The sequence below is a fragment of the Bos mutus genome, chromosome 28 (genome assembly GCF_027580195.1).
Source record: "Bos mutus isolate GX-2022 chromosome 28, NWIPB_WYAK_1.1, whole genome shotgun sequence".
Classification (NCBI taxonomy): Eukaryota; Metazoa; Chordata; class Mammalia; order Artiodactyla; family Bovidae; genus Bos; species Bos mutus.
Window position 1 is genome coordinate 7,943,325 of NC_091644.1, and position 21,616 is coordinate 7,964,940.

Sequence of the window (21,616 nt, forward strand, 5' to 3'; positions counted from 1 at the left end):
AGCAGAAAGGCAAGGCCTGGCTCGTGGACCCAGCACCTGGTGGTCTTCTCCTCTCCCTAACAGTATGAATACGGTCAGACCCTAACAGTCCCTGTGTTTGGGCCTTGGATCTCTATTTCTCCATCCAAATGAGAACCTAGCATCACTATAAACAGGGCAACCCCAAACACAGCCTGATTAGGAATGATCAGATTCTGGTCTCAGTTCAGTTCAGTTCATTTCAGTCGCTCAGTCCTGTCCAACTCTTTGCGGGACAGTTTAAAAAAAAAAAAAAAACCACTACAGACTATAACTGATTATTGAGCCCTCAAATCACTTACTATGTTGCACCTAGATTTTTTTTTTTTTTTTAAATGAACGACTACTATGGAATAGGATGAAAATATCAGAGTGGTCCATGTAAGCAAAGTAAGTTTGCTTCATGAATTTTCCTTGTTTTGTATTATATGTCTCAGCTGACTGTATGCTGTAATGTAGATGTATTTCTTGCTGTGTCTTGAGGGGAAAACGAGGGAAACCTCTGCTCCTGGAACATACGCAGAGAAAGACTGCACACATTCCCCGTTGCCCAGTAGCCTGCGTGTGGGTAAAGTGCACGGGAGGGCGGCTGGGGCTCACAGGGCTCAGGGGGCCTTCTTCTGTGCAGGCAGCCCCCCGGGCTGGGGGAGGACCCGGGCCTGGGGAGTCTGGTGGCTCTGAGCATCTCGAGCAGTGGCTGCCTCAGGGGCTAATTCCATGACCATTCCTTTCCTCAGCCCACTCCAGCGCAGGAAGCTGCACACACCCCCCGACCAGGGCTGGGGGCAGAACTGAAGTTGCTGTTTATTGTCCCAGTTGCACACGCGCAGGTAGAGGTGACGCTGCTTTGGAGCAGGACCTCGCCCTGGTCTCCAGCTCCTGCTGCCCAGAAGAGCCTAGTTTACTCCTATCTTATGTCACTTCCTACCATTTCCAGAATACAGGACAGGATGTTCCTGGGAAAGGTGGAAGGAAGGGAGGGATGAACTTACAAAGGACGCTCCAAAGGCCTTACTAATGTTCTTCTCCTTTCTGTAAAGCAGTTCTCAGCCGGCAGTGATCTTGCCCCAGGGGCCTTGGCAAAGTCAGTGGTACAGAGGCTGAGAAGCCCTGTTATTAATACACAGATCATTAGCTCCATTTTACAGACAAGAAGCCTGAGGCTCACAGACTCCCTGTAAGTTAGCCAAGGTTGTAGTCAGCAAATGCAGGGTAGCAGTGGGATCTGGCCCAGATGCCAGATGGGCTCAGCATTTCAGTGGCCCCTGTATTTCTGAAAGAGCTTTATGCCCGCTTCTAGCAGCTCCCCTGCCCTGGCCTGGCAGTGGTGTGGCCCCTGGACTTTGGGTTGCATCTAGCAAGGAGGCCAGAGGGTCACTGGGCTGAGCATCAAAACCATTTCTACCAGTTTCGCGCTTCTCGTTTCTTAGCCTCTCATGGCTCCATCAACTCCCCTAAGGCCCCCTCTGGCAGTGGCTGGCACTGACCCCCCTCTCTGGGAAGGCATGAAGGAGGCAAGGGCAGAGTTGTTTAGGCTCAGGTCTCTTCTGCTCCTACTTTTACCTTTGATGGCAGCATAGTCACTCCTACAAAAGGTAAACTGGGGCACCTCTGAGCTCACAAGAGAGCCCAGTCCCCTCATCCAAGGAGCATCTGGCCACCAAGGCTGGTCCCCCAGTGTCTGCAGAGAGCTCTTAGTGGAGCCGTGCCAAAAAGCCGGCCAGTGCTGGACCTGAGCTCCTTCCCGTGGAGGGGAGGGTACAAAGACTGCACTGACCAGGAGGCTTAAGGAGTGATTCTCAGCAATGCCAGCCATCAGGAATGATCAGAAACAGTGCTTCTGTTAGCCTTTGTGGGGTGAGAGCCCTGCCTGAGGATATAAGAGCAACTGCAAATCCGATGGGAGCCTGCAGGATTCAGAGGCTCCACAAGCCCATGTTCATGCTTCATCCCAACTCTGCCTCAGATGCCAGGTCATAGCAGAAATCAGCCATGGAAAATCAGTCCATGCTACACAGCAGGGCTTTTGCCCCAGAGAGCAAAACATTGCTCTGCCCACCATGGCCACACAATCAGGAAACAGAAATGGAACTGAAAAGCAGGTTGCTGGAAGCCAGCCCATCACTTCATCGTTCTCCTCCTCTCCCTGCCTCTGCGCCTTGCCTCTCTGCTTACCTCCTACAACTAGATGGCCCCGGGTGTGTGACGCCAGGTACTGGCACCCTCCTGTCGTGGGGAGCGCTGGTTGGGTCAGACTCAATCTTCCCTGTGCCTCCAACTCCAGACATGGCCCCAGGTCTGGGCAATGCTCGGAGGTTCCTGAGGAAGCATCCCATCCAGACACAGTGGACCAGGGACCAAGGCTGGAAGCAGGAGTCAGGCTGCACTGAGTCCCAGAGAGAAAGCATCTCTGCTCCCCAGCTCTCTCCCAAGGGCAGGAGAACACCCACAGTGGCTGTGACCACAGGTCACAGCCAGCTCCTTGCACCTGGCAAGCCCAGGCGGGCTGGTTTCTTCAGTCACATCCCTGGGATCCCCTGGACTCCTACATGCTGCAGGGCTCCGAGGCCCCTGGCAAGCCCAGGCGGGCTGGTTTCTTCAGTCACATCCCTGGGATCCCCTGGACTCCTACATGCTGCAGGGCTCCGAGGCCCCTGGTGAGCCCAGGCGGGCTGGTTTCTTCAGTCACATCCCTGGGATCCCCTGGACTCCTACATGCTGCAGGGCTCCGAGGCCCCTGGCGAGCCCAGGCGGGCTGGTTTCTTCAGTCACATCCCTGGGATCCCCTGGACTCCTGCGTGCTGCAGGGCTCCGAGGCCCCTGGCGAGCCCAGGCGGGCTGGTTTCTTCAGTCACATCCCTGGGATCCCCTGGACTCCTGCGTGCTGCAGGGCTCCGAGCCCCTGTGCGTGTGATGTGATTCAGGAAGGATTTCTATGCATGCCAACTTGGCACTGCTGCTGGGGCCCCCAGTGCCAACCAACCATGTTCCTGGGGTTGGATCAAGTGGGCCCTGTCCTCTCCCAGCACTTAGAAGCCTCAGGGTTTGTGTGAGAACCCTTGGTTTTCCCAGTCTAGCCCCTAGGTTGGGCTTATTTAAGCCAGGCTGGGCCAGGATGCAAGCAGAATCCCCTACCCTGGAGTGCCAAGAGCCACACCAGTGGAGCCAAATGGTCAAACCAAGTGTGCGATGACCTGTGTGCACATCAAAGGTGCATTTTTCATGGTTAAGAGGCACTGCCCAATGGAAACCGGTCCAAGGCCGTCTAAGTGCGGCCTAGCGCCATCCCTCGGTTCGTCCAGCTCTGCAAGGAGAGGGCGCAGGTCAGCCCTGCTGGGCTGGATCTCCAGCTCTAGAACCCAGAGGAGTGAACAAGGATTGAGTGGATGGATGTGGGAACAAGGTTCAAATGTGGCTTCTGAGAGTCCATGTCGACCTCTATTAGAATACAAATGATCTTGAAGTTTCTGATGTCCAAAAGTCCAGAGGAGTTATAAGAAGAGAGCGATCGTTGCATTGGGAACTAGCTAGGGAGGAATCATCAAAAGCCAGACTGCAGGGCCCTGGAGCCAAAGGCGGGTGTGATACAGCTCCAGCGATCTGTATGGGACAAGCTACCCAGGGAGCCTCAGTTCCAGCCATAAGGAAAAAAAGAGGACAGGGAGATGGCAGTAGCGGGCCTGCCACCCCGTAGACACTTGACACAGATCTACACCCCTTTTCCAACCAGGAAGTTGATTTTGCTATGTAAAACGTAGGACATAGACAAGGACGTTCCTCTGAAACAGGAAGACTGTTGAAAAATACACAGAGAGGTCAGGAGCTTGCCCCGAGAATGGCCAGCAGGGCATTGCCCAGTGTGAAGTGGTGGAGGCTATGTGTACAACATCTGTGATTCACAAGCTGGAGGAAGCCAACTGTCATGGTTCACTATACTGAACTGCTCCTCAAGGCAACCCCGAGTCAATGTCTCAGAAAACCACCCAGAAAGAAGATCGAGAAGAATCAATTCCAACCTGTTAGGGCCTCTGGGTGTGATAAAGCCAACCCCTGTCATTTCCACTGGCTTCCTACTTCCCCCTTTACTGAAAACTGAAAACACCATTCAATTAAGGTAATTAAATCCACCCAAAGAGCTCAAGCTCAAAAACCACACTACAGGCAAGTGGTCAAACCCAGCAGCCAAGCAAACCCCAGCGGCTTCCTGTGCAATCATGGGACGGACACAAGGAGAAGGGAAGGGCCTGCCTGGCAGCCGGAGAGCAACCCTCCCAGCTCTCAAGGACCAGAGCCTCCCCAGACAGGAGGGAGCCTGTGCCAACCCGCCGAATGGTCCCTTCTGCTCCTGTTGTTGTCATGAAAAACTGGGCTGTGAAGTTCTTAGGAGGTGAACAGAATGATAAACCATCCTTTTCTCCATGGATCCTCAATTCTCCCTTGAGCTCCAGTCCAGGAGCCGGGCCACGCCCTTCTGTGCCTGAGCCCAGTGATCAGAGGGGCCAGGGCTTCATGCTGGAGAAAGTGTGGGGTGGTCAGGCGGTGAACCCGAGCTGAATCCCAATCCCAGTTCTCTTTTTTACATGCTGTGACACTGAGCAGTATCTGTACCTCTTCGTGCCTTTCTTTCTCTGCCTAGAAAATGGTGCTGATAAAGACCTGTTGAACCCATTCCATCAGGGTCACAAGAATCAAACGTGATTATGGATCCCAGAGTGTGTCCTGAACTGCAGAGTAACACGCAGCGATGAGTCATCCCAGGATTGACTCACCGGACTGGCTTCCTCTGACTGTGATCCACTTTGGGTACTAAAAGCTGGTGAGGACCTCAGGTTGCCAGATGAAAAAACAAGACGTCCAGTGCAATTTGAATTTCAGATAAATACAGGGTACCTATTTTTAACATAAACATGGGATGATTAATTTTATAGAGAAATTTGACTAATATAAAGTATGGCCCAAATATAGGACATACTTATACTAAAATATGTTCATTGTTCTATCTGAAATTCAGATTTCTCTGAGTATTCTGCATTTTCAGTTTGCTCAATCTGGCAACCCAGCCATGCCAGACCACCAACTGAGACCTCCCTTGCCGCGTCTCGACTCCAAGCCCAGCCAGGCTGGGGTCCCAGGCCCTCTGTCACTCAGCAACGGTGCGACAGGGAGTATTCCGAAGCTCTGTTATCTCAGAACTCTCAGTGTGCAGCCACGTGGAGGAGTGAGGGGCTGGGGCCTGCCGGGGGGCAGTCTGCTGGGGTTCTGTGGACCCGCCACGGCCGCTAGCCCTGAGCAGCTGCGTGCGGCAGTCTGGACCAGGGTCTGTAGGGGGCGCCAGCAGGCTCCCTTTCCCTGGCCACTTCTGTCCTCAGAGCCTGGTGGGGTGTAAGGTGGGGCTGCCTGACCCGTCAGGCCTGGGCTGGCTGTGGGCCAGGAGTCCCGTGAGAGACCAGGAGAGCGTGAGGCACCGGAGCTTTCTACTGCCTTCCCAGGCCGCACACTCGCCGCAAACCTCTGTCATCACGTCCTTCTGGCCCAAGAAGCGTACTCAGCAGCAGCAGCTGAGAGCCTTGACGAATGGCCACCGTGACACAGGCACCCTGTCAGTCAGAGAGGAACCAGCCGGGGAACTCACCCCTGAGGAGCTCAGAGCTTGGTTGGGAAGATGGATTCATATCAGATAAAGTGGAATAATGCAGTGACTTTTTTTTTTTAAGAATTCTATAAGGAATAGGGGAAGAGAGGAGGAAGTGGTCAGGAACTGGTGAATGGGGAACACAGAGACACATTCCAGGCAGAGGGACTACCGCCCCAAGGAAGTAAGCCAGGACCAACCCCGAGGAAGTAAGCCCAGGGCACCGCAGGCCTGGCGGGAACGGGAGTGAGGGAACTGCTGGCTCGCCCGCCTAGAGGGCCTTGAATGTGAGACACTCGAGAAAGAACGAGAGAGAGAAAAAATGATATCTGTGCAAAATGACTTATTCCAGTCCACAGTAGTTCCGCAGCATCATTCAGGATGATGTGGGGAAAAGCATCACTTGAGAAAACATTTTGGAAGAGTCAGAATTTAGTAACAATCATGCAAAGGCTATTTCATTGCTCACGGTGAGAAAAAGCTGATTCATGGGGATGCTCCCACAGATCTGGCTTCTTTGACATATTTTAGTTCAAAAAGATGATCCTTGCAATGAAAAGAGGACGAAACACTTCTTCAAGTACAGTTCTCCCTGCCTCTGGCTGCAGCAGCAGTGCGTGCGCGCCCCCGTCTGCTCCATGCACGTCTTCTCTGTGGTTGTATCACCTCAGCCTTTGGCCCCTCCCTGAAGGCTGAACTGGAAAACCCCACTGATGCCTTCCTGCTGGGGACCCCATTTCCCCTTTTGTGCTCTGGTGCTTCGCAGGACCCATGCCCAGCGTCCAGCATCTGCAGATGGAGTGTTAGGAGAGCAGTTCTCAGAAGTCTGTCTAGGCTCCAGGGTTGCCTGTATAAGGGCAGATGCCAATGCTCCACCTGCTGACACCCAAAATTTAGGCATCGTCTCAGCTAATGACCATTTGCAATGTGTCTGTAATCAACACCACAGTTAACGTATGCAACAATCATTTTCTGGACGCTAACCCTCCAGAGAGATTCAAAACCGTTCCCCAATGTGGAGCACTGAGTGCGGTTAGAGACTCTGACAAACAGGAAAATGGCAAAGTCGTGAAGTCACTTATTTCTCCCTGATGTAAATGCTAGCATACATTCAGCCTGAAACTCAGCCCTAACTTCACTGGCATATGCCGTGGTGTGAGTGAACACCTGCCAGCCAGCCTGTGGGCCAGCATAAGGATGATCTGCTCAGCCTGCTTCCAGCTCCCACCACAGGCAGATTTTAAATCTTTTAGGGCTTGGAATCAAAAGGAAAAATTAAAGTCACCTGGGTTCAAATTCACTAATTTGAAATTTGTGATAATTCTAGAACTACTGGACTATAAGTCACTTTCAGTAATGTCCCACTAAGCCAGTCAGTAGTGCGAATAATATCATGACAGAAGCCGAGGGATTTGCTAATTTGTAAACAGATATTTCTGTGCTATGCACTGTGCCACAAGGGGAGATAGCCTGAGAGCCAGATAGACAGGGGCCCCTGCCACAGTGAGGCGTCCAGCCTGGCAGGAAAGACAAGCGTTCCACAGTCATCCAGTTAAATACGTAATTACAATTATAATAAGTACTTCAGAGGAGAGGGGTATAGCGTGGTGCGAAAGCAGACAGCAGAGAGACTTAGCCTGAGGAATCTGCCTTATTGAAGGGGCTTGTGAGGTGGGTTCTGAAGTATGCATAGGAGTTACGCAGTTAACAGGAGAAAGGTGGAGTCAAAGAACTCTAAGCAGAGGGAACAACCTGTGCAAAGACCCTGAGGCAGGAGGTAGCATGGCATATCAAAGAAGCTGGTAAAAGTCCAGGGTGGCTGGAAAGCCAAGCATGAAGAGAAAAATAGTCCAAGATAAGAATGGAAAGGGAGACTTGTTTAAGGAGATTGATTTTCCTTCTTTCAAACTGGGAAGTCATTAGGCAGTTCTAAACTAGAGGTTGACATGAACAGGTTTGTTCTTTAAAAGCTGCTTCTGGGAGTGGTGCAGAGAATGACAATGGGCTCCTGCCATCACCAAAGGGAGACATGACAGCAGCTGAGGCCACACAGGGACCATGGCGATGGGAATCATGTGCAGCGGGTAAGAGGCCTTTCAGAGATGAGACTTGTGGGACCTGGAAATGGCTCGGTTTAGGGAAGGCATGGAAGAGGGAGAGGGAGCAGTCACAGGGAGTCAGATTTCCGGGCCCCTCAAAGGAAGAACTGGCCTGTGGAAAGGTCGTGGGTTCCATATTAAGTGTGTGAGCCTGTGGAGCTGTTCAGGGGACAGATGGAGACAGAGGCTGGGCCCAGACAGGTGACCTGGCCTGGACATGCCATCAATGCATGGAAGCTCGTGGCAACCACGAGTGTGGCTAAAATCCCCTGGTGAGCCCATCAAGGGAGAGGAGAAGAGGTCCCGGGGCCAGGTGCAGGGGAAATCCAACCGTCCAGGAGAGGAAGATAAGGGATGAACCATTAGGCTGAGATGTAAAGTATGTACATCTCCCAAATCAAGATGGGAGAGCTTCCCAGGAAGATAGTGGCCAACGGTCTTGATTGCACCTTAGAAGTTAAGTCAGATGAGGAGCCAAGTTCCCCCTTGGGCAATCCCTTGGGGAAGGGGAGACTAAAGGCAGAGTAAACGAGTCAAGGGAATAATAGGGGGTGAGGAGTCAGGAAGCATTCAAAAGAACAAATTGATTTTGAAGGCATAGACATAAATAGGAACTTACCACACCATGAATAAATATTCATTCTTGTTTCTATATATTCATCAAGGCAGATTCCAAGGCCTTGTTTACAGCATGATTTGAGAGTATGCTGTTTTGCCTCATTCGTGTTGCCTGAGGGAAACTGCACTCTTTCACCTGGAAAATGCTCTTATGAGCCAGACTTTTCAGCCACTGAGGTTGGCTTCCTTCAAACAGTCGAAAGCAGGGAGGAGGATGGTTTTGTGCTGGCCTCTGAAAAATGTGTTTCAGCAGCAATGACAGTGAGTCTGTGACCCCCAGCACGGAGCGATGGCTCCCTAAATGTCCACAGAATAAAGGGCAGCATGGCCTTCTGCACCTCTGTCTTGTCCATACGTGACATGCACTGATTTTACCCTCATCCCGAAGTTGCACCCAGGGGAAGCTGCAGACAGGAGTGTGCTCTCTAGTTAGTGACACAAATCTGAGCTTTCCAAACCACCTTAAGACCCAAGGCCACGGGTCCTGCTCAATAGAACTTCTCTCTCTCTCTCTCTCGTTTCTTTTCTGTGTCTGCTAGCCCTCCATCAAAATTCAAATTGAAGACACCCAATTCAGAGCATTGCCACAAACATTTATCCGACTTCTGTGTTGGTATGTTTGGTACATGAGAGCAAATAAGACTCCCTTCCTGGACTCATGGAATTTTCTAACTGAGGAGCGAATGAAGCAACCATCATTCCTACGACACATGGGTTATGATGGGTGACAGTATGGCATGAGCTATGGAGAAGGTGAACCCAGAGCGTGGTCAGGACACGAAGGACGGCCTCAGTGTCAGGGAGGGCGCAAGCCAGATAGTGAGCAGCACAAAGTGCCTCTGGGCATCTCCAAAGACATGCGCTCCGCAAAGTTGAGCTATCATGATTATTAATATTATTAATAAACCACTGCAGACTGGATGAATATCCAGGAGCTACAAGATGAGGACAGGCTTCTGGAAGCCCTGGTGGTCTGCATTTTTAGTGTGCACAGTGAATTTATTTTAACTAGTTCACACTTCACTCTGAATACTCTTAAAATCCTCCTGGGCAGCTTTTGGGTTCTTTTAGCTGTCAAAACAGATATCCAAATCTTCTGCCAACAATGAATTGAACACTTCTTCCTTGTGAGTGGATTCAAGTTCAACCACTCTAGTTCTCTTTACTGCAAAACCTGAGTTATTAATTCACAGGGGAAAAGGGACTTTGGGCCAATGTAACTAGCAAAAAGTGATTCACAACTAAGCCAGTCATATTAAAAATCCCAAAGGCTTGAAGCAGGTTCCTTAAGGTTTCTTGGGCCAGACACAAATTCATGATCACTGGAAGGGATATAAAACCACCTTGCCTATATTTGGAATTTTGTTGAGTTCAAATGTGAAATTAAAACTAAAATTGAAAGCCAATTGTATTACTGACATTTAAAGGTATCTTTTGCACTGAATACCTGCTTGGTTTTTTGGCCTGAGGGGTTCCAACAAGATCACTTTTCTTCTCTCTAGATGGGTAGCAATGTCAGCAAACGTCAGCGTGAAAAGAAGTTTTAAAACTACAGTTCCTAAAACGCAACAAGGCAGGCACCTGCAGCTCCCACTCCTGTAGCAGGTACGGAACTAATCCAAGAGCCGGGCCCTGGACACCTCTTCAGTTTGAGTTACTCTGCTGAAGGTTCCACCGGGTATCTGGGAGATTAGCGGGTGGGAGTGGGGAAGCTGAAGCCAACTTTATGATCATCCCATTGAACCCAGGTCAGTCAAGTAAGAGTGCAAGAAAGTATCTGAATGAAGCCAGCAAGAGGGACGTCTCTCTTCTTCCTGAGGCAGAAGGAATGTGGTTATTTTCTGAATACTCTAAATACCAGTGATCAGCTTTCGTTAACTGTTTGGAATTCTGACACAAACCCTAGATCATTTTGGGTTTTTTGGTCACATGCAATAGAAACAGAAACTAGACAAATAAATCAGAAACAGATAAGTACTAAAAGGAAATAGGAACCCTTGTAGACTCAAGGTGAAGGCTGAAGTTCCAAGCTGGGAAAGGACACAAAGAAGGTGCTGCCGCTGACAAAGATGGGCAGGGAGGCTTCATCCTTACATCGCTCCAGGAGAAAGCGTGCCATAGGCTGCCTTGGGTCTCACATGCACCCTTAGCTCTGAGAGGTCTCTGCAGGCTCCTTGACTTTCAGCCCCATGAAGACTGAAGGCCAAGAGTGGAGGAAACTTCCCAAAAGGTATCACGTGTTCTTGCTCAAAGGAGGGGATGGAAGATGAGTGTTTAAAAAATAATAAGTATCTGCTAGTAGTAGGTGGTATTTAATTGACTGGGGGTGTTTATTTAACTCTAAGATTCTAATTTGGATCCCCAAGTATCCTATTTCCGTGCTATTGTGGAAGTAGAGAAAGCCCAATGTTACTGAGTTCAGTCTTATTGAGGTCAAAACCCCAGCATTCAGGATACCAGAAGACTCCTGACTCTATTGTTAAGACCTCAAGATACAGAAAACTTGACTTACAGTGGCTGAAGCCACGGAGGGCCCCTAACTCACCCCAATAACACAGATTCCAGAGGAGGGGGTGGTTCTGGCCCAGGCTCACAGCCCTGCAGTGTCATCAAGGACTCAGGAATGTTCTTTTGTGTACCAGGTGGTCCTCAGCAAATTGACCTTGAGTCAGCATTGTTTCTCCCTCAGGGTTGCAAAGTGAACACCTCAGTGTTACAAGTTGAACTGTGTGTGTGTGCGCGCGCGCGTGTGTGTGTGTGTGTGTGTGTGAGCGCGCACTCAGTTGCTCAGTGCTGTCCAACACTCTGCAATCCCATGGACTGTAGCCTATCAGGCTCGTCTGTCCATGAAATTCTCCAGTCAAGAATACTGGAGTGGGTTGCTCTTTCCTAGTCCAGGGGATCAAACGAATACAGTTTCAGGCTTCTCGTGTGCAATAAAGCGAGAAGAAAGGGCACCAAGAGAGCGGAGACGATGGGGATCGTTCCTTTGATCAGAAAGGCAATCATTTCCCCAGACATCAGAATGCTTCCAACCCCTGTGGTCAGGAGTAGCTGTGTGGGGGTCTGAGATCATGAGCATTAGCTTCTGCAGGTTTTTGAGCCAAAGTACACAAGGGAACAGGGGATGGGGATGGGGTGAGGTAGGCCAGGTGAGGGGGCTAGGCTGCAGCTCTCCCCTTTCAAGTGCCTCCTAAACGGCACTTACTATTCTTTCTGGGGAGCAAGAGCGCAGATTTTCAAGGCACATAAGGACAGTCTTTTCCAGGGCCAGTCAGTGGCGCCTCATCAGCTCATCCAGTTTACTAGAACTTGAGGTCCTTTGCTTTCTCTGGCAGCCCCAACTCAGCCCTTTCATTCATAAAAAGAAGTCAGCCTGTCCACAAATCAGCATTAGAAGCCTACCAGAGTGCTGTGGTCCAGAGACAGGAGGAGAAACCTCCGAGGAAGGCCGGCCTCTGGGATCAGATCAGTGCGGCCGGCATGGTGGCATCGGCCATAGTGGGACACCCTGTAGGTGGCCTTCTCTGAGGAGCCAGGATGGGACTTGGGACTCCCGACCTGCGGCCCTGCCACCCTGGTGGAGCATCTTCATCCTCCATCCCTAGCAGACCTGTTCAGGCCCCGTGCTTACTGTGCAGGCCGGCCAGGCTAGCAGGGCGTGCCGCCTCTCCAGCCTCCTCTGCTAACATGAGTGGGGAGGCTGTGTGAGTGTATCACCTGGCAGCTGAGGCTCACAGCACCCTGCTGGAAGTTCACTGTCCAAATGCCCCCCACTGGAGCTCAGTCTAGGGTCCATACCTGGTATTTTATCTAACGTTTGACATACTCGCCCCGGCCCTGGCCAGGCCTGCTCTAGGCTTCGGAGGTATGTACCCCTGGTAGTGATCAGGCTCCCCGTCAGGAAGCAGCATCCTCGCGAAGAATCCAGGAGGGAATGCAATGAACCACCTCACGCATGTTAGGATGGCTACTGTAAAAAAAAACAACCACATCATCGACTCAGTGGACGTGAGTTTGAGCAAACTCCAGGAGAGAGTGAAGGACAGGGAAGCCTGGCGTGCTGCAGTCCATGGAGTCGCAAAGAGCGGGACATAACTGAGTGACTGAACAACCGCAACCACAACTATCAGGGAAAAAAAACAAAACAGAAATTGGAAAAAAAACAGAAATTGGAACTCCTGCGCACTGTTGGCAGGTGTACAAAATGACACAGCTCATGTGGAAAATAGTATAAAGACTCCTCAAAAAATTAAAACTAGAACGACCATGTGGCCCATCGATTCCATCTCTGAGTATGTGCCCCCCAAAACTGAAAGCAGGATCTTGAACAGACATTCAGACACCCATGTTCATAGCAGCATTATTCACAACAGCCAAAAACTGGAAGCAAACTCGGTGTCGACTGACAGATGAATGGATAAACAAAATGTGACATATGCATACAATGCAACGTTATCTTAAAAAGGAAGGAAATTCTGACACATGTTACAGCATGGATGACCCTTGAGGATATGATGCTAAGTGAATAAATTGGTCACAAAAAGATAAATGCTGTCCGATTCCCCTCAAATTAGGTACCTTAGAGTAGTCAAATTCGTGGATACAGATAAAAGAATGGTAGTTTCTAGGGGTTTGGGGAGAAGAGAATGGGGGTTATTATTCAGTGGGTACGGAGTTCAGTTTGCAAGATGAGAAAGTTCTGCAGATGGATGGTGGTGGTGACTGCACAACAGTATGAAAGCACGTAATACTATTGAAGCGCACACTTACAATGGTTAAGAGTGAACTCTGTGTCCTGTGTACGTCACCACAATTTTAAAAGGAAGGAGAATGTAATGAAGGGGCTATAACAGAGGTGGGGCAGAAAGGGGGAGACCCCAGGAGGTGGAGTCATTCGGGAAGTGACAGCCGGGTAAGGGCAGCAAGGAGAATCAGAGCCCGGGGAGGGGCCGTAGTTAGAGAAGACTGCAGTACTGCCCGGACCCCACCCACAGTCAGAGCAGGAAGCAAGCAGAGGGACGGAAATGCCTGGCCTGCTGGGTCCCCCTCAGTCCAGGCTCCTACCAGCACCTCCCGCTGGCCACATCCAAGGGCACGTTGGAGAGCGAAGGATCCCAGGCTGTAGGGTCTGTGCCCGCTTGGGGTGGCTCTGGGACCAGGGCAGTCAGCAAGCAGACAGTCTAGCGGCTCCTGAGCACCTGGTTCTTATAGGCTAAGCAGAGGCTGGTCAAGAAAGAAGTACATTTTATTTTAGATTGTGCTCAGGACCACAGAGGAAATAAACCAGGCACTGTGACAGGCGGCGAGGAGGAAACATGGAATGCCAGGGAAGCTCTCTGCAAAAATGACACATCTGCACTTGAGGCACTGTATTAGTCAGGGTTCTCCAGAGGAACAGAACCAATACACACATATACACATGCATAAATGCACACACACACACACACACACATATCCTATTATTTATATATATATACACACACACACACCCATGTGTATATATGTATGTATATGCACATGGAGGGAGAAGGAGCTTACTGTAAGGAGCTGGCTCGTGTCGCGATGGGCTGGCAAGTCTACTGTCTGCAGGCAGCCAACACGCTGGACCCCGAGGGGGAGCTGATGTTGCAAGTGCAGTCCAAAGCCTAGAAGTAGGATTGCCTATTGCTCAGGGCTTCTCAGCCTTGTGGACAAGGCCCACTCACATTGTGGGCCTTTAAAGCAGTATAAACTGCTTCACTGGCATTTGGCCAAAACCTGGGCATCGTGGTCCAGCCAGGCTGACACGTAAAATCAACCATCACGGGCACCCTTGCCCACCCACAGCGGCGTGTCATCTTATATGATGCCACTAAGTTGGGTATCATATTCATACCCTGCACTTCTTTCCTTTGCAGAGAAAAAGAAATTCCCACTTTGCAATTGCATCTGATCATCAGGAAGCTCTAGTTTTGTGGGAAGAGAGCTGCATCCAACCCTTCTGAAATCATCCCCAGAGGCACCCACTGGCTGACGGGGACAGGCTTGCTGGCTGGCGGACGATGCAGGGGAGCAAGAAGTGCATGGACGGCTTCAGCGACTCCTCAAGCATTGGCAGCGTGCTGGACGATGCAGACAAGGAGGTGAGCAGCCTCACGGACCGCGCGTTCCGGAGCTTGTGCATCTCAGAGGACGCATCCTTCCATGACTCTGACCTGGCCCTGTCCCCGGATATCACCCGCCAGGTGTTTGGGAATTTTCACCAGGGGACGGTGAGCCACACACACAGGAAAAGCGGCATCTGGAGTCAGTTACCATCCCAAGGCACTGAGCATGCAGGCTGGGCGGCCACATTCCAACAGCTGCCCAAGTATGTTCAAGGGGAGGAAAAGTACCCCAAAAGCAGCTCCCCACTGACACCAGCCCAGAGGCGACTGGAAGTGCCAGTTTCTGGCCTGAGGAGCAGCAACAAGCCTATTTCCAAAGTGTCATCTCTGATCAAATCTTTCGACAGGACCGAGAGCCAGCGCTGTGACAGCGGGCCTCCTACCAGCAAGCCCCCAGCTCTCAAAAATCCCCCCAAATTTGCCCCTCTTCCAGAAAGTGGCGTCAACTTCTGCTTCGATTCTGCCTTTCTGACTGTCAGGAGGGTGCCTGCCGAAGTCTCCAGCACCCATCAGGCCAGCCACCAGCCTGGCCGGAAGCACGGGGAGCAGGAAGCCCCCAAGAATCCCGAAATGGCCAGTCATGGCCCCAACAGCTTCCTCCCAACATCTGAACATGCAGCCAATTCATTCGAGCCAAAGTTCCCCTCTCCTGCCCACAAGGCGGCCACCAGTGAGCCTGGAAGGGGCCAGGAGTGGGCTCGCAAAGGGACCTTTCTCCATAGTGAGAACAGTGCTTTTGAGTCATGGAATGCCCACCAGCCGAGGCTACCCGAGAGAAAGGATGCTGCTGACGCTGTCCCAGAAAGCAAGGCTCTCAAGCGTTATGAGGACACGCCCTTGTTAAGAGAGCCCCCGGCTTCTGAGCAAAAAACCTCCCCCTGCCATGTCCGGGCCAACTGCAGTCAGGAAGAGAACAAGATGGCTGCAGGGACTCTCTCCACATCTGGAACCTGGGTGTCGAGGGATTTGGGAGCCCAGATATTTGCTATGGAAGAAAAAGCTTCCAGCTCACAGGCTGACCCTCCTCCGTTGAAACCGACCCATGCCCCCTGGAGGAAACCAAAGCCTGGCAAGGGAGGGAAAGACAATCTACAAGATGCTTCGGAAGAGAAGAAACAGACGAACTGGAGAGGCCCAGCCTTGTATACAAAGCACAATCCCCAGGTGCAGTTTCCAGAAAAGGATGCTCTTGATATGCCTGTGGAGCCCCACGAGCATTACGATCCTCCTTTCAACATCAGTAAGCTTCTGACCCCTGTCATACCCACCAAACAGGTCCTGGAGTCGTCTGACAGCCAGCCAGCGGAGATAACCCCTACACCCCCAGGACAGCTAAATGGATACCAAGAGAAGGATCCCAGTGATTGTCAGTCCCGGGACAGCTACAAATCTAAAGCCCCCAGCCTGCTGTTCAACCTCAAAGATGTGCGGAAGCGTGTGAAAAGCACATACAGTCCCTCGCCTCTCATGAAAGGCCCAGATGAGAAAACCAGAGGCAACCAAGAATCCCTGAGCAACGGCGGACTCCTTCCCAATGGGCTCGAGGAAAACCCTCCAGATGAGTTCTCTAAGGAGACACCAGATGACAGCCCTTCTGTGCCACTCACCAGTACCCAGAAGGACCCCAAAGCTGACCCTGATGCAGCCTCTGCAGACACCTACCTAACTCCCACCTCACCATCAATTATCACCAAAGCCCCCTTCTGTGTCAATGGCGAGGCTGCCAACAGGAACAACTATGAGAAGGATGATACCAATGGAGAATCAGAGATGCATGATGCCAGGCCCAGCTGGCGTTCAGACTCCAGGCAACGCCTCCGCAGGAAACATCTGTCCCTGAAGCTTTGCAGCGAAGACCCTGAGGCAGGGAAGGCTGCAGAGACCCCAAAGACCTCCGGCCTAGAGAATGGATTCTTGAGATCCATCTCTCAAGAGACAGAACCCGAGAGACAGGCAGGACTTCAGAATCCAAACTTCAACCCGAAATTCTCCCCAGGGCCCCTTTCTCCCGAGGAGGAAGATGTGTTTTATAGCGACAGCCAGTCTGATTTTATGCCAGGCCTCAAAAGTAAGGCCAAATTCAGCACCAGCTCTTCGGATCAGTCCTTTGCCTCGTTTGAGGATCAGCAGAAGACGTGGTTCGCGGAGACCCAGCAGGAAGACGGCAGGAACAACATGAATGCAGGTGACGGTTGGAAGGATGAGCAGGAGAAAGTGATGGAGGAAGATGAGCTAGAGTATGGTGCCGTGAGTAATGGGAATGCGTGCGTGGAGGAGCACAGCAAGCGGGAATCCTTGCCAGAAGAAGAAAGTTTGCCAGGAGGTAGCCCCAGGAAGGCGCCGAGGGAGGAAGCTGATTTCAGACGCACTGGGACCGGGGGAAGTAAGTCAGATACAGCTCTGCCACATGCCAGAGGCCTCGCCCCTTCACCAGGTTCCACTTCAAACAAGCACATACTCTTCGCAATTAAAGACAACACGCTGAGGGCCACCCCCGTGATCAAACCCATCATGCTGCCCCTCTTGAGGTCCGTGTCCTCGGAGTCCCCACTGGGCAGTGGCCACAAAGAAGAAGAACTGCCAAGGTCAGGCTGGGGCGGGGATGCTGGTCTCTGTGCCGCTGAGAGCCAGGAAATGCCCAGCACGCTGACACCCACCAGTGCCCGGGGCACACACGTGAAGGGGGTGGCCTGTGAGGGGCTGGAGGACCAAGAGAGGGTGCCCAGCGCCACCAGGTCGGAGGCCTCCCAGGCAGCCCCAAAGTGGCATGTTCCATCTTCTCCACTCACAGGAGAGGGCCAGGGGATGAAGCCACCCCAAAAGGCCACACAGAAAGTTACGGTGAACAACGGCAAGAGCGGTTCAACAGACCCGGTGAAGCTGGACGCTCCAAGGTGCATCCCTACCATAACTTTGCCGGAAGATGACCCAGAAGACCAGCTACCCCCACAGCAGCTGGGAGCTTTTTGGGAAGAGCAGGTGCAAGGCTTCAATAGTCACTTTTTATCTACTCCCAGAGCAGGGCCCCCGGGGAGAAGATGGGTCACCGGTGAGCTGGCGGCTTCCCCCAATGCCAGCTCCCTGGAGGAGAACAGTGCGTGCTCCCCTGCTGCCAGCAGCATTTGGGACGATGCTTCCCAGGCCCTTAGTGAGCCTGGTCTGCTGCCAGGGGAGCCTCCGCGCAGCAGCCCCTGGGCCAGCCCCAGCCCTGGCAGGGTGGCCCGGAGGGAAGACCTGACGCATGCCCTTGCGTGGGAGCCTGGCTCCGACCCCCAGCTGGAGCCATCAGCCGAAGACCTCAGGACGCTTTCTCCAAGAGGCTCACTGCTGGACGTGGCCACCAGCTCGGCTAGCCTCCTGGAGAAGCCAGAGCCTCCTGCTCAGCTGGAGAGGGCGGCTGGCAAGCCACCTGCAGTCCCGCCCAAAACAGAGAAGGCCCTGCGGCGGGCAAAGAAGCTGGCAAGCAAGAGGAGAAAGATCGACCAGCCACAGGAGAAGCATGGAGAACGCCGGGAAGAAAAGCTGAACCCTGAGGACTCAGAGCGACGGCCGCTGTCCCCCGGAGAGAGGCCCCGCCCCAGGCTCCCCGTGGTCCGCGCCCTGCCCCCTCCCGCGCACCGCCACTCGGTGTCAGCCCTTTCAGAGCCAGTCCAGAGGAGGCCTGGGGGGCCCCAGTCGCTTACACCCCAGCCCCCTTACCCTGCCACCCAGAAGGTCCTCCAGGACCCCCAGTCTGGAGAGTACTTTGTCTTCGATCTGCCGCTCCAGGTGAAAATCAAGACCTTCTATGACCCAGAGACAGGCAAATACGTCAAGGTCTCCATCCCATCCTCTGAGGGGGCCTCCCCTGAGCCAACCCCGCCGGACGCCCTTGCTGCCCCCTACGTGCTGTACCCCGGCTTCCGGCCCCTGCCCGTGACGGCTCTGATGCCCCTGCGCTGCTCCTCTCAGCTCTCTGCCCCCACCTTCCTAAGGCAGCGCCCTCACACCGCCGAGGCAGCCGGCCTCAGGCCCCAGAGCGTCCACGAGGTGGGCCTGCAGCTGGCCTCTGCGGCTCCCAGCAACCCCACCCAGCCCTCTGCAGGCCAGCGCCCCGAGGGGCCCCCCCAGAGTGCAGGGCAGGAGGGGGGAGATGCTCCAAGCCTGGGCATCATCCCCACCAACGACCTAGAGGACTTTGCCACAGAAGGCATTTCTTGAGCATCGTAGTGGACAAACCAGCCCCCGGCCCCACAACAAAACCAGAAAAGCTACTTCCCTCTCCCCCTGAACAATCACACACACACATACACACATCAACTCATACTCAGCCATTTGAGATCCCTGAAATTTGTGAGGAAGCTGGGATCCTGAGCAAACCCAACCTGAGGGGCTCGCCTCCCTGGGAGGGCGCTGCTCTGCTCACATAAAGAGTCCCTTCAGAGTTCCTGGATCCCGGACCCACTCCTCTTCCTTTCTCCCTCCCTCCCTGCCTCCCTGTCCTTCTCCCCTGACCCTGGCACCCATGTGTATCCGGCCTGATTCCTAACAAGCCTTCCCTTCAGCATCCCATCCACTCCTCCTCAAGGGCCGGCTCACAGCCTGAGCACAGCTAAGGCCCCCAGAAACGCTGTACCCCGCTGAGCCCTGGCTGGCAACACACCGCCCAGCACATCCCCTTCTAGGTCAGGTCATACAGGGCCCACCCCACCCTCGCTCAGACCCAGCAGCTCTTCCGGCTCACCTTAGGGGGGAAATGGCTGAGAAGCAACCCAAGGCAATCTTGCAGAAATATTTATTTGAATAGAATGGGTTTTCTTTACTGAAGAAACTTTCCTCTGAAGGCTATTTTCTGATCTTCTGGTAAAAAGTGAAACAAGTTTGCAGATGAGGTGTTGTCCCTGGACTCTTATCTTTCTTCTGTGGCAGAGACGGGTCTGTGCTGGTGAGTAAACAGTCATGCCCTCCAGGTTTGCCATCATGATTGGGCAGCTACCCAGGGTCTCCACTCGGAGCAGAGTGGCCTCAGCACTCACCCACCACAGTCCCGGTGTCCCTGCCTTCTCGGGCCAGGCTCTCCCCCTAGCACTGGGCAGCAAAGATGAGGGAGACCCTACCCGCCATCAAGGATGACTGGGACCCAAGTCAGGCCCTGACAGTCCCGATGTAATCACTGGTACCTGTGCCCTGTGCTCAAAAGGAGATCACACTCCTCCCGAGTCCCTCTGGGATTTGGAGGAAAGACTCTGAATCAATTCAGGGTAACAGGGTGCAGCAACCGCCTCTGCACCGCTGAGAGCAGTGAGGGTCTGTAAGCCGATGCCCACTGTGGACAACATGTTGGGAAAGAATCAGGCCAGCCTCATGGGCCTCTCCCTGGGGCTTCCACGGAAGCTTCTTAATTTTTGTGCTGTGGGAAAGACGGGGGCTAGAGTGCCTTCGTTCTCGTTTAGAAGGGGCAGCTGTCGGGACAGCTGTCGGGACAGCACTGCTCACGTCCCAGGGGACCACACAGACTGCATTGCCCTGGACCCTTTAGCAAACATGCCATTTCTAGGCTGGGAAGACGGGGAGGCCCCCAGCTCACCGTGTCCCAGACTCACACAGATACTGGGTCTTTAAACATATTCTGGGTTGTGATTTGGACTCAGAGTTTTATATACCTGCTTGTTTTCCACAAAAGTGCAATCACACCTGAATTTCATTGTGAAAATGCTCCACAAGCCCCCGGCCCCAGCCCAATGCCAGGAGCCTTGTCTACACCTGTGAGTCAGCTGGTTGGTTAGCCGGGAACTCAGGCAGGCCGTTGTCTGAGAAATCCGGTTCCCACGAGTCACTCACTGGGATGCCAGTGAAGAGAACCAAGTTGTAATCTTGGCTCTGCCAACAAATCACAAGCATGCTCTCACCTGTTTTCCGTCTTACTCAAACAGGAAAGATAGTATCTCATTTCAAAATTCTTAGGACCCAGGAAAAGAATTACCTAACAAGAGTCCCCCACTTAAAAAATAACCATAGTTACAGTAACCATGTCCCCACAAAGAAAAATGTACTTTATATAAGGAGAGTTCAAATTTGGGCACCGGGCTTCCCCAGTGGCTCAGTGGTAAAGAATCCTCCTGCAAAGCAGGAGATGTGCGAGATGCCGGTTTGATCCCTGCATTGAGAAGGTCCTCTAGCAGAGGGCACGGCAACCCACTCCAGTATTCCTGCCTGGAGACCCCCATGCACAGAGGAGACTGGCGGGCGACAGTCCGTAGGGTCAAAAGGGTTGGACACGACTGAAGCAACTGAACGCAGACACACGTTGGACTCCAGTCACTTTCTGGCCGAGGAGCAACGTGAGCAGGGCCATTGATGGAGCTGAAACCATAAAGATGGATGCTTGGAGATCAAGAGCAGCTCCCAGTCCTCTCTGCCCCTGTGGATGTAGAAGAGGAAAGCGTGTCTGCCCAAATGCAGCATCCACTCACAGATCTAGAGTAAGGATTCCTTCCTTGGGCATCTGGCCCCCCAGCAAGTCAGCTGGATGGAAGGCCTCCAGCACTCACAGCAAACGACCTAAGTTGCTTAGAAGCAGATAATGCCTCCAGAGACAGTGAGGACCAACTCATTTGCAGGTAGATTCCTTTCTGTTTCTGCGTGGGGTTGGGGGCAGTTACTGCTGCCTCCTTCCTTCCTCCCCCCATCCCTCACTCTTATCCTTTTTTATTCTTTTCTTTCCTCCCTCTCATTACATTTCCAGAGATCCTGCTCTGTGCCAGGTGCTTCACTGGGCACCAAAGATACCATGACAATGAGATCTGATCTCTGTGCCAGGGAATTCAAATCTGACAGAGAAGAAAGACAAGCCCACATGGTAAGGGATTTAGCACAGTGGTCTGAAGGGCATCTGGCTCAGCCTGGAGGGAAAAGGGGACTTTTGTGGGAATGACACCTGATCTGAGCCAGGAAGTACAAAGCAGTGCATCAGCTTATGAGGAAACAAGAATTTCCCCATCTTTGATCTACCAAACAAAGATAGACATATATTAAATACTAATCCATCTGTCTTGCCATATCAAAGTGTACTGGCTTAGCTAGTTGTTCAGGGCTTCCCTGGTGGCTCAGACGGTAAAGCA

General features: G+C 52.5%; 1 protein-coding gene across 9 annotated transcripts in view; it reads left to right on the forward strand.

Moving 5' to 3' along the window:
• C28H10orf71 (chromosome 28 C10orf71 homolog) overlaps window positions 1–19,386 on the forward strand; it is a 51,268-nt gene extending 31,882 nt beyond the window's left edge. For 4 of the 9 annotated variants that reach the window (XM_070364679.1, XM_070364677.1, XM_070364675.1 and 1 more), the window contains one exon: window positions 14,268–19,386. In XM_070364679.1, coding sequence (XP_070220780.1) covers window positions 14,412–18,716 — 4,305 coding nt within the window. In that variant the 5' untranslated portion in view covers window positions 14,268–14,411 and the 3' untranslated portion in view covers window positions 18,717–19,386. Of the gene's footprint in view, window positions 1–4,654; window positions 4,835–9,869; window positions 9,973–10,574; window positions 10,598–14,267 lie in introns of those variants that run through there. The other 5 variants (XM_070364672.1, XM_070364671.1, XM_070364674.1 and 2 more) reach the window with 3 other exon arrangements.
• Window positions 19,387–21,616: the final 2,230 nt, after the last annotated feature.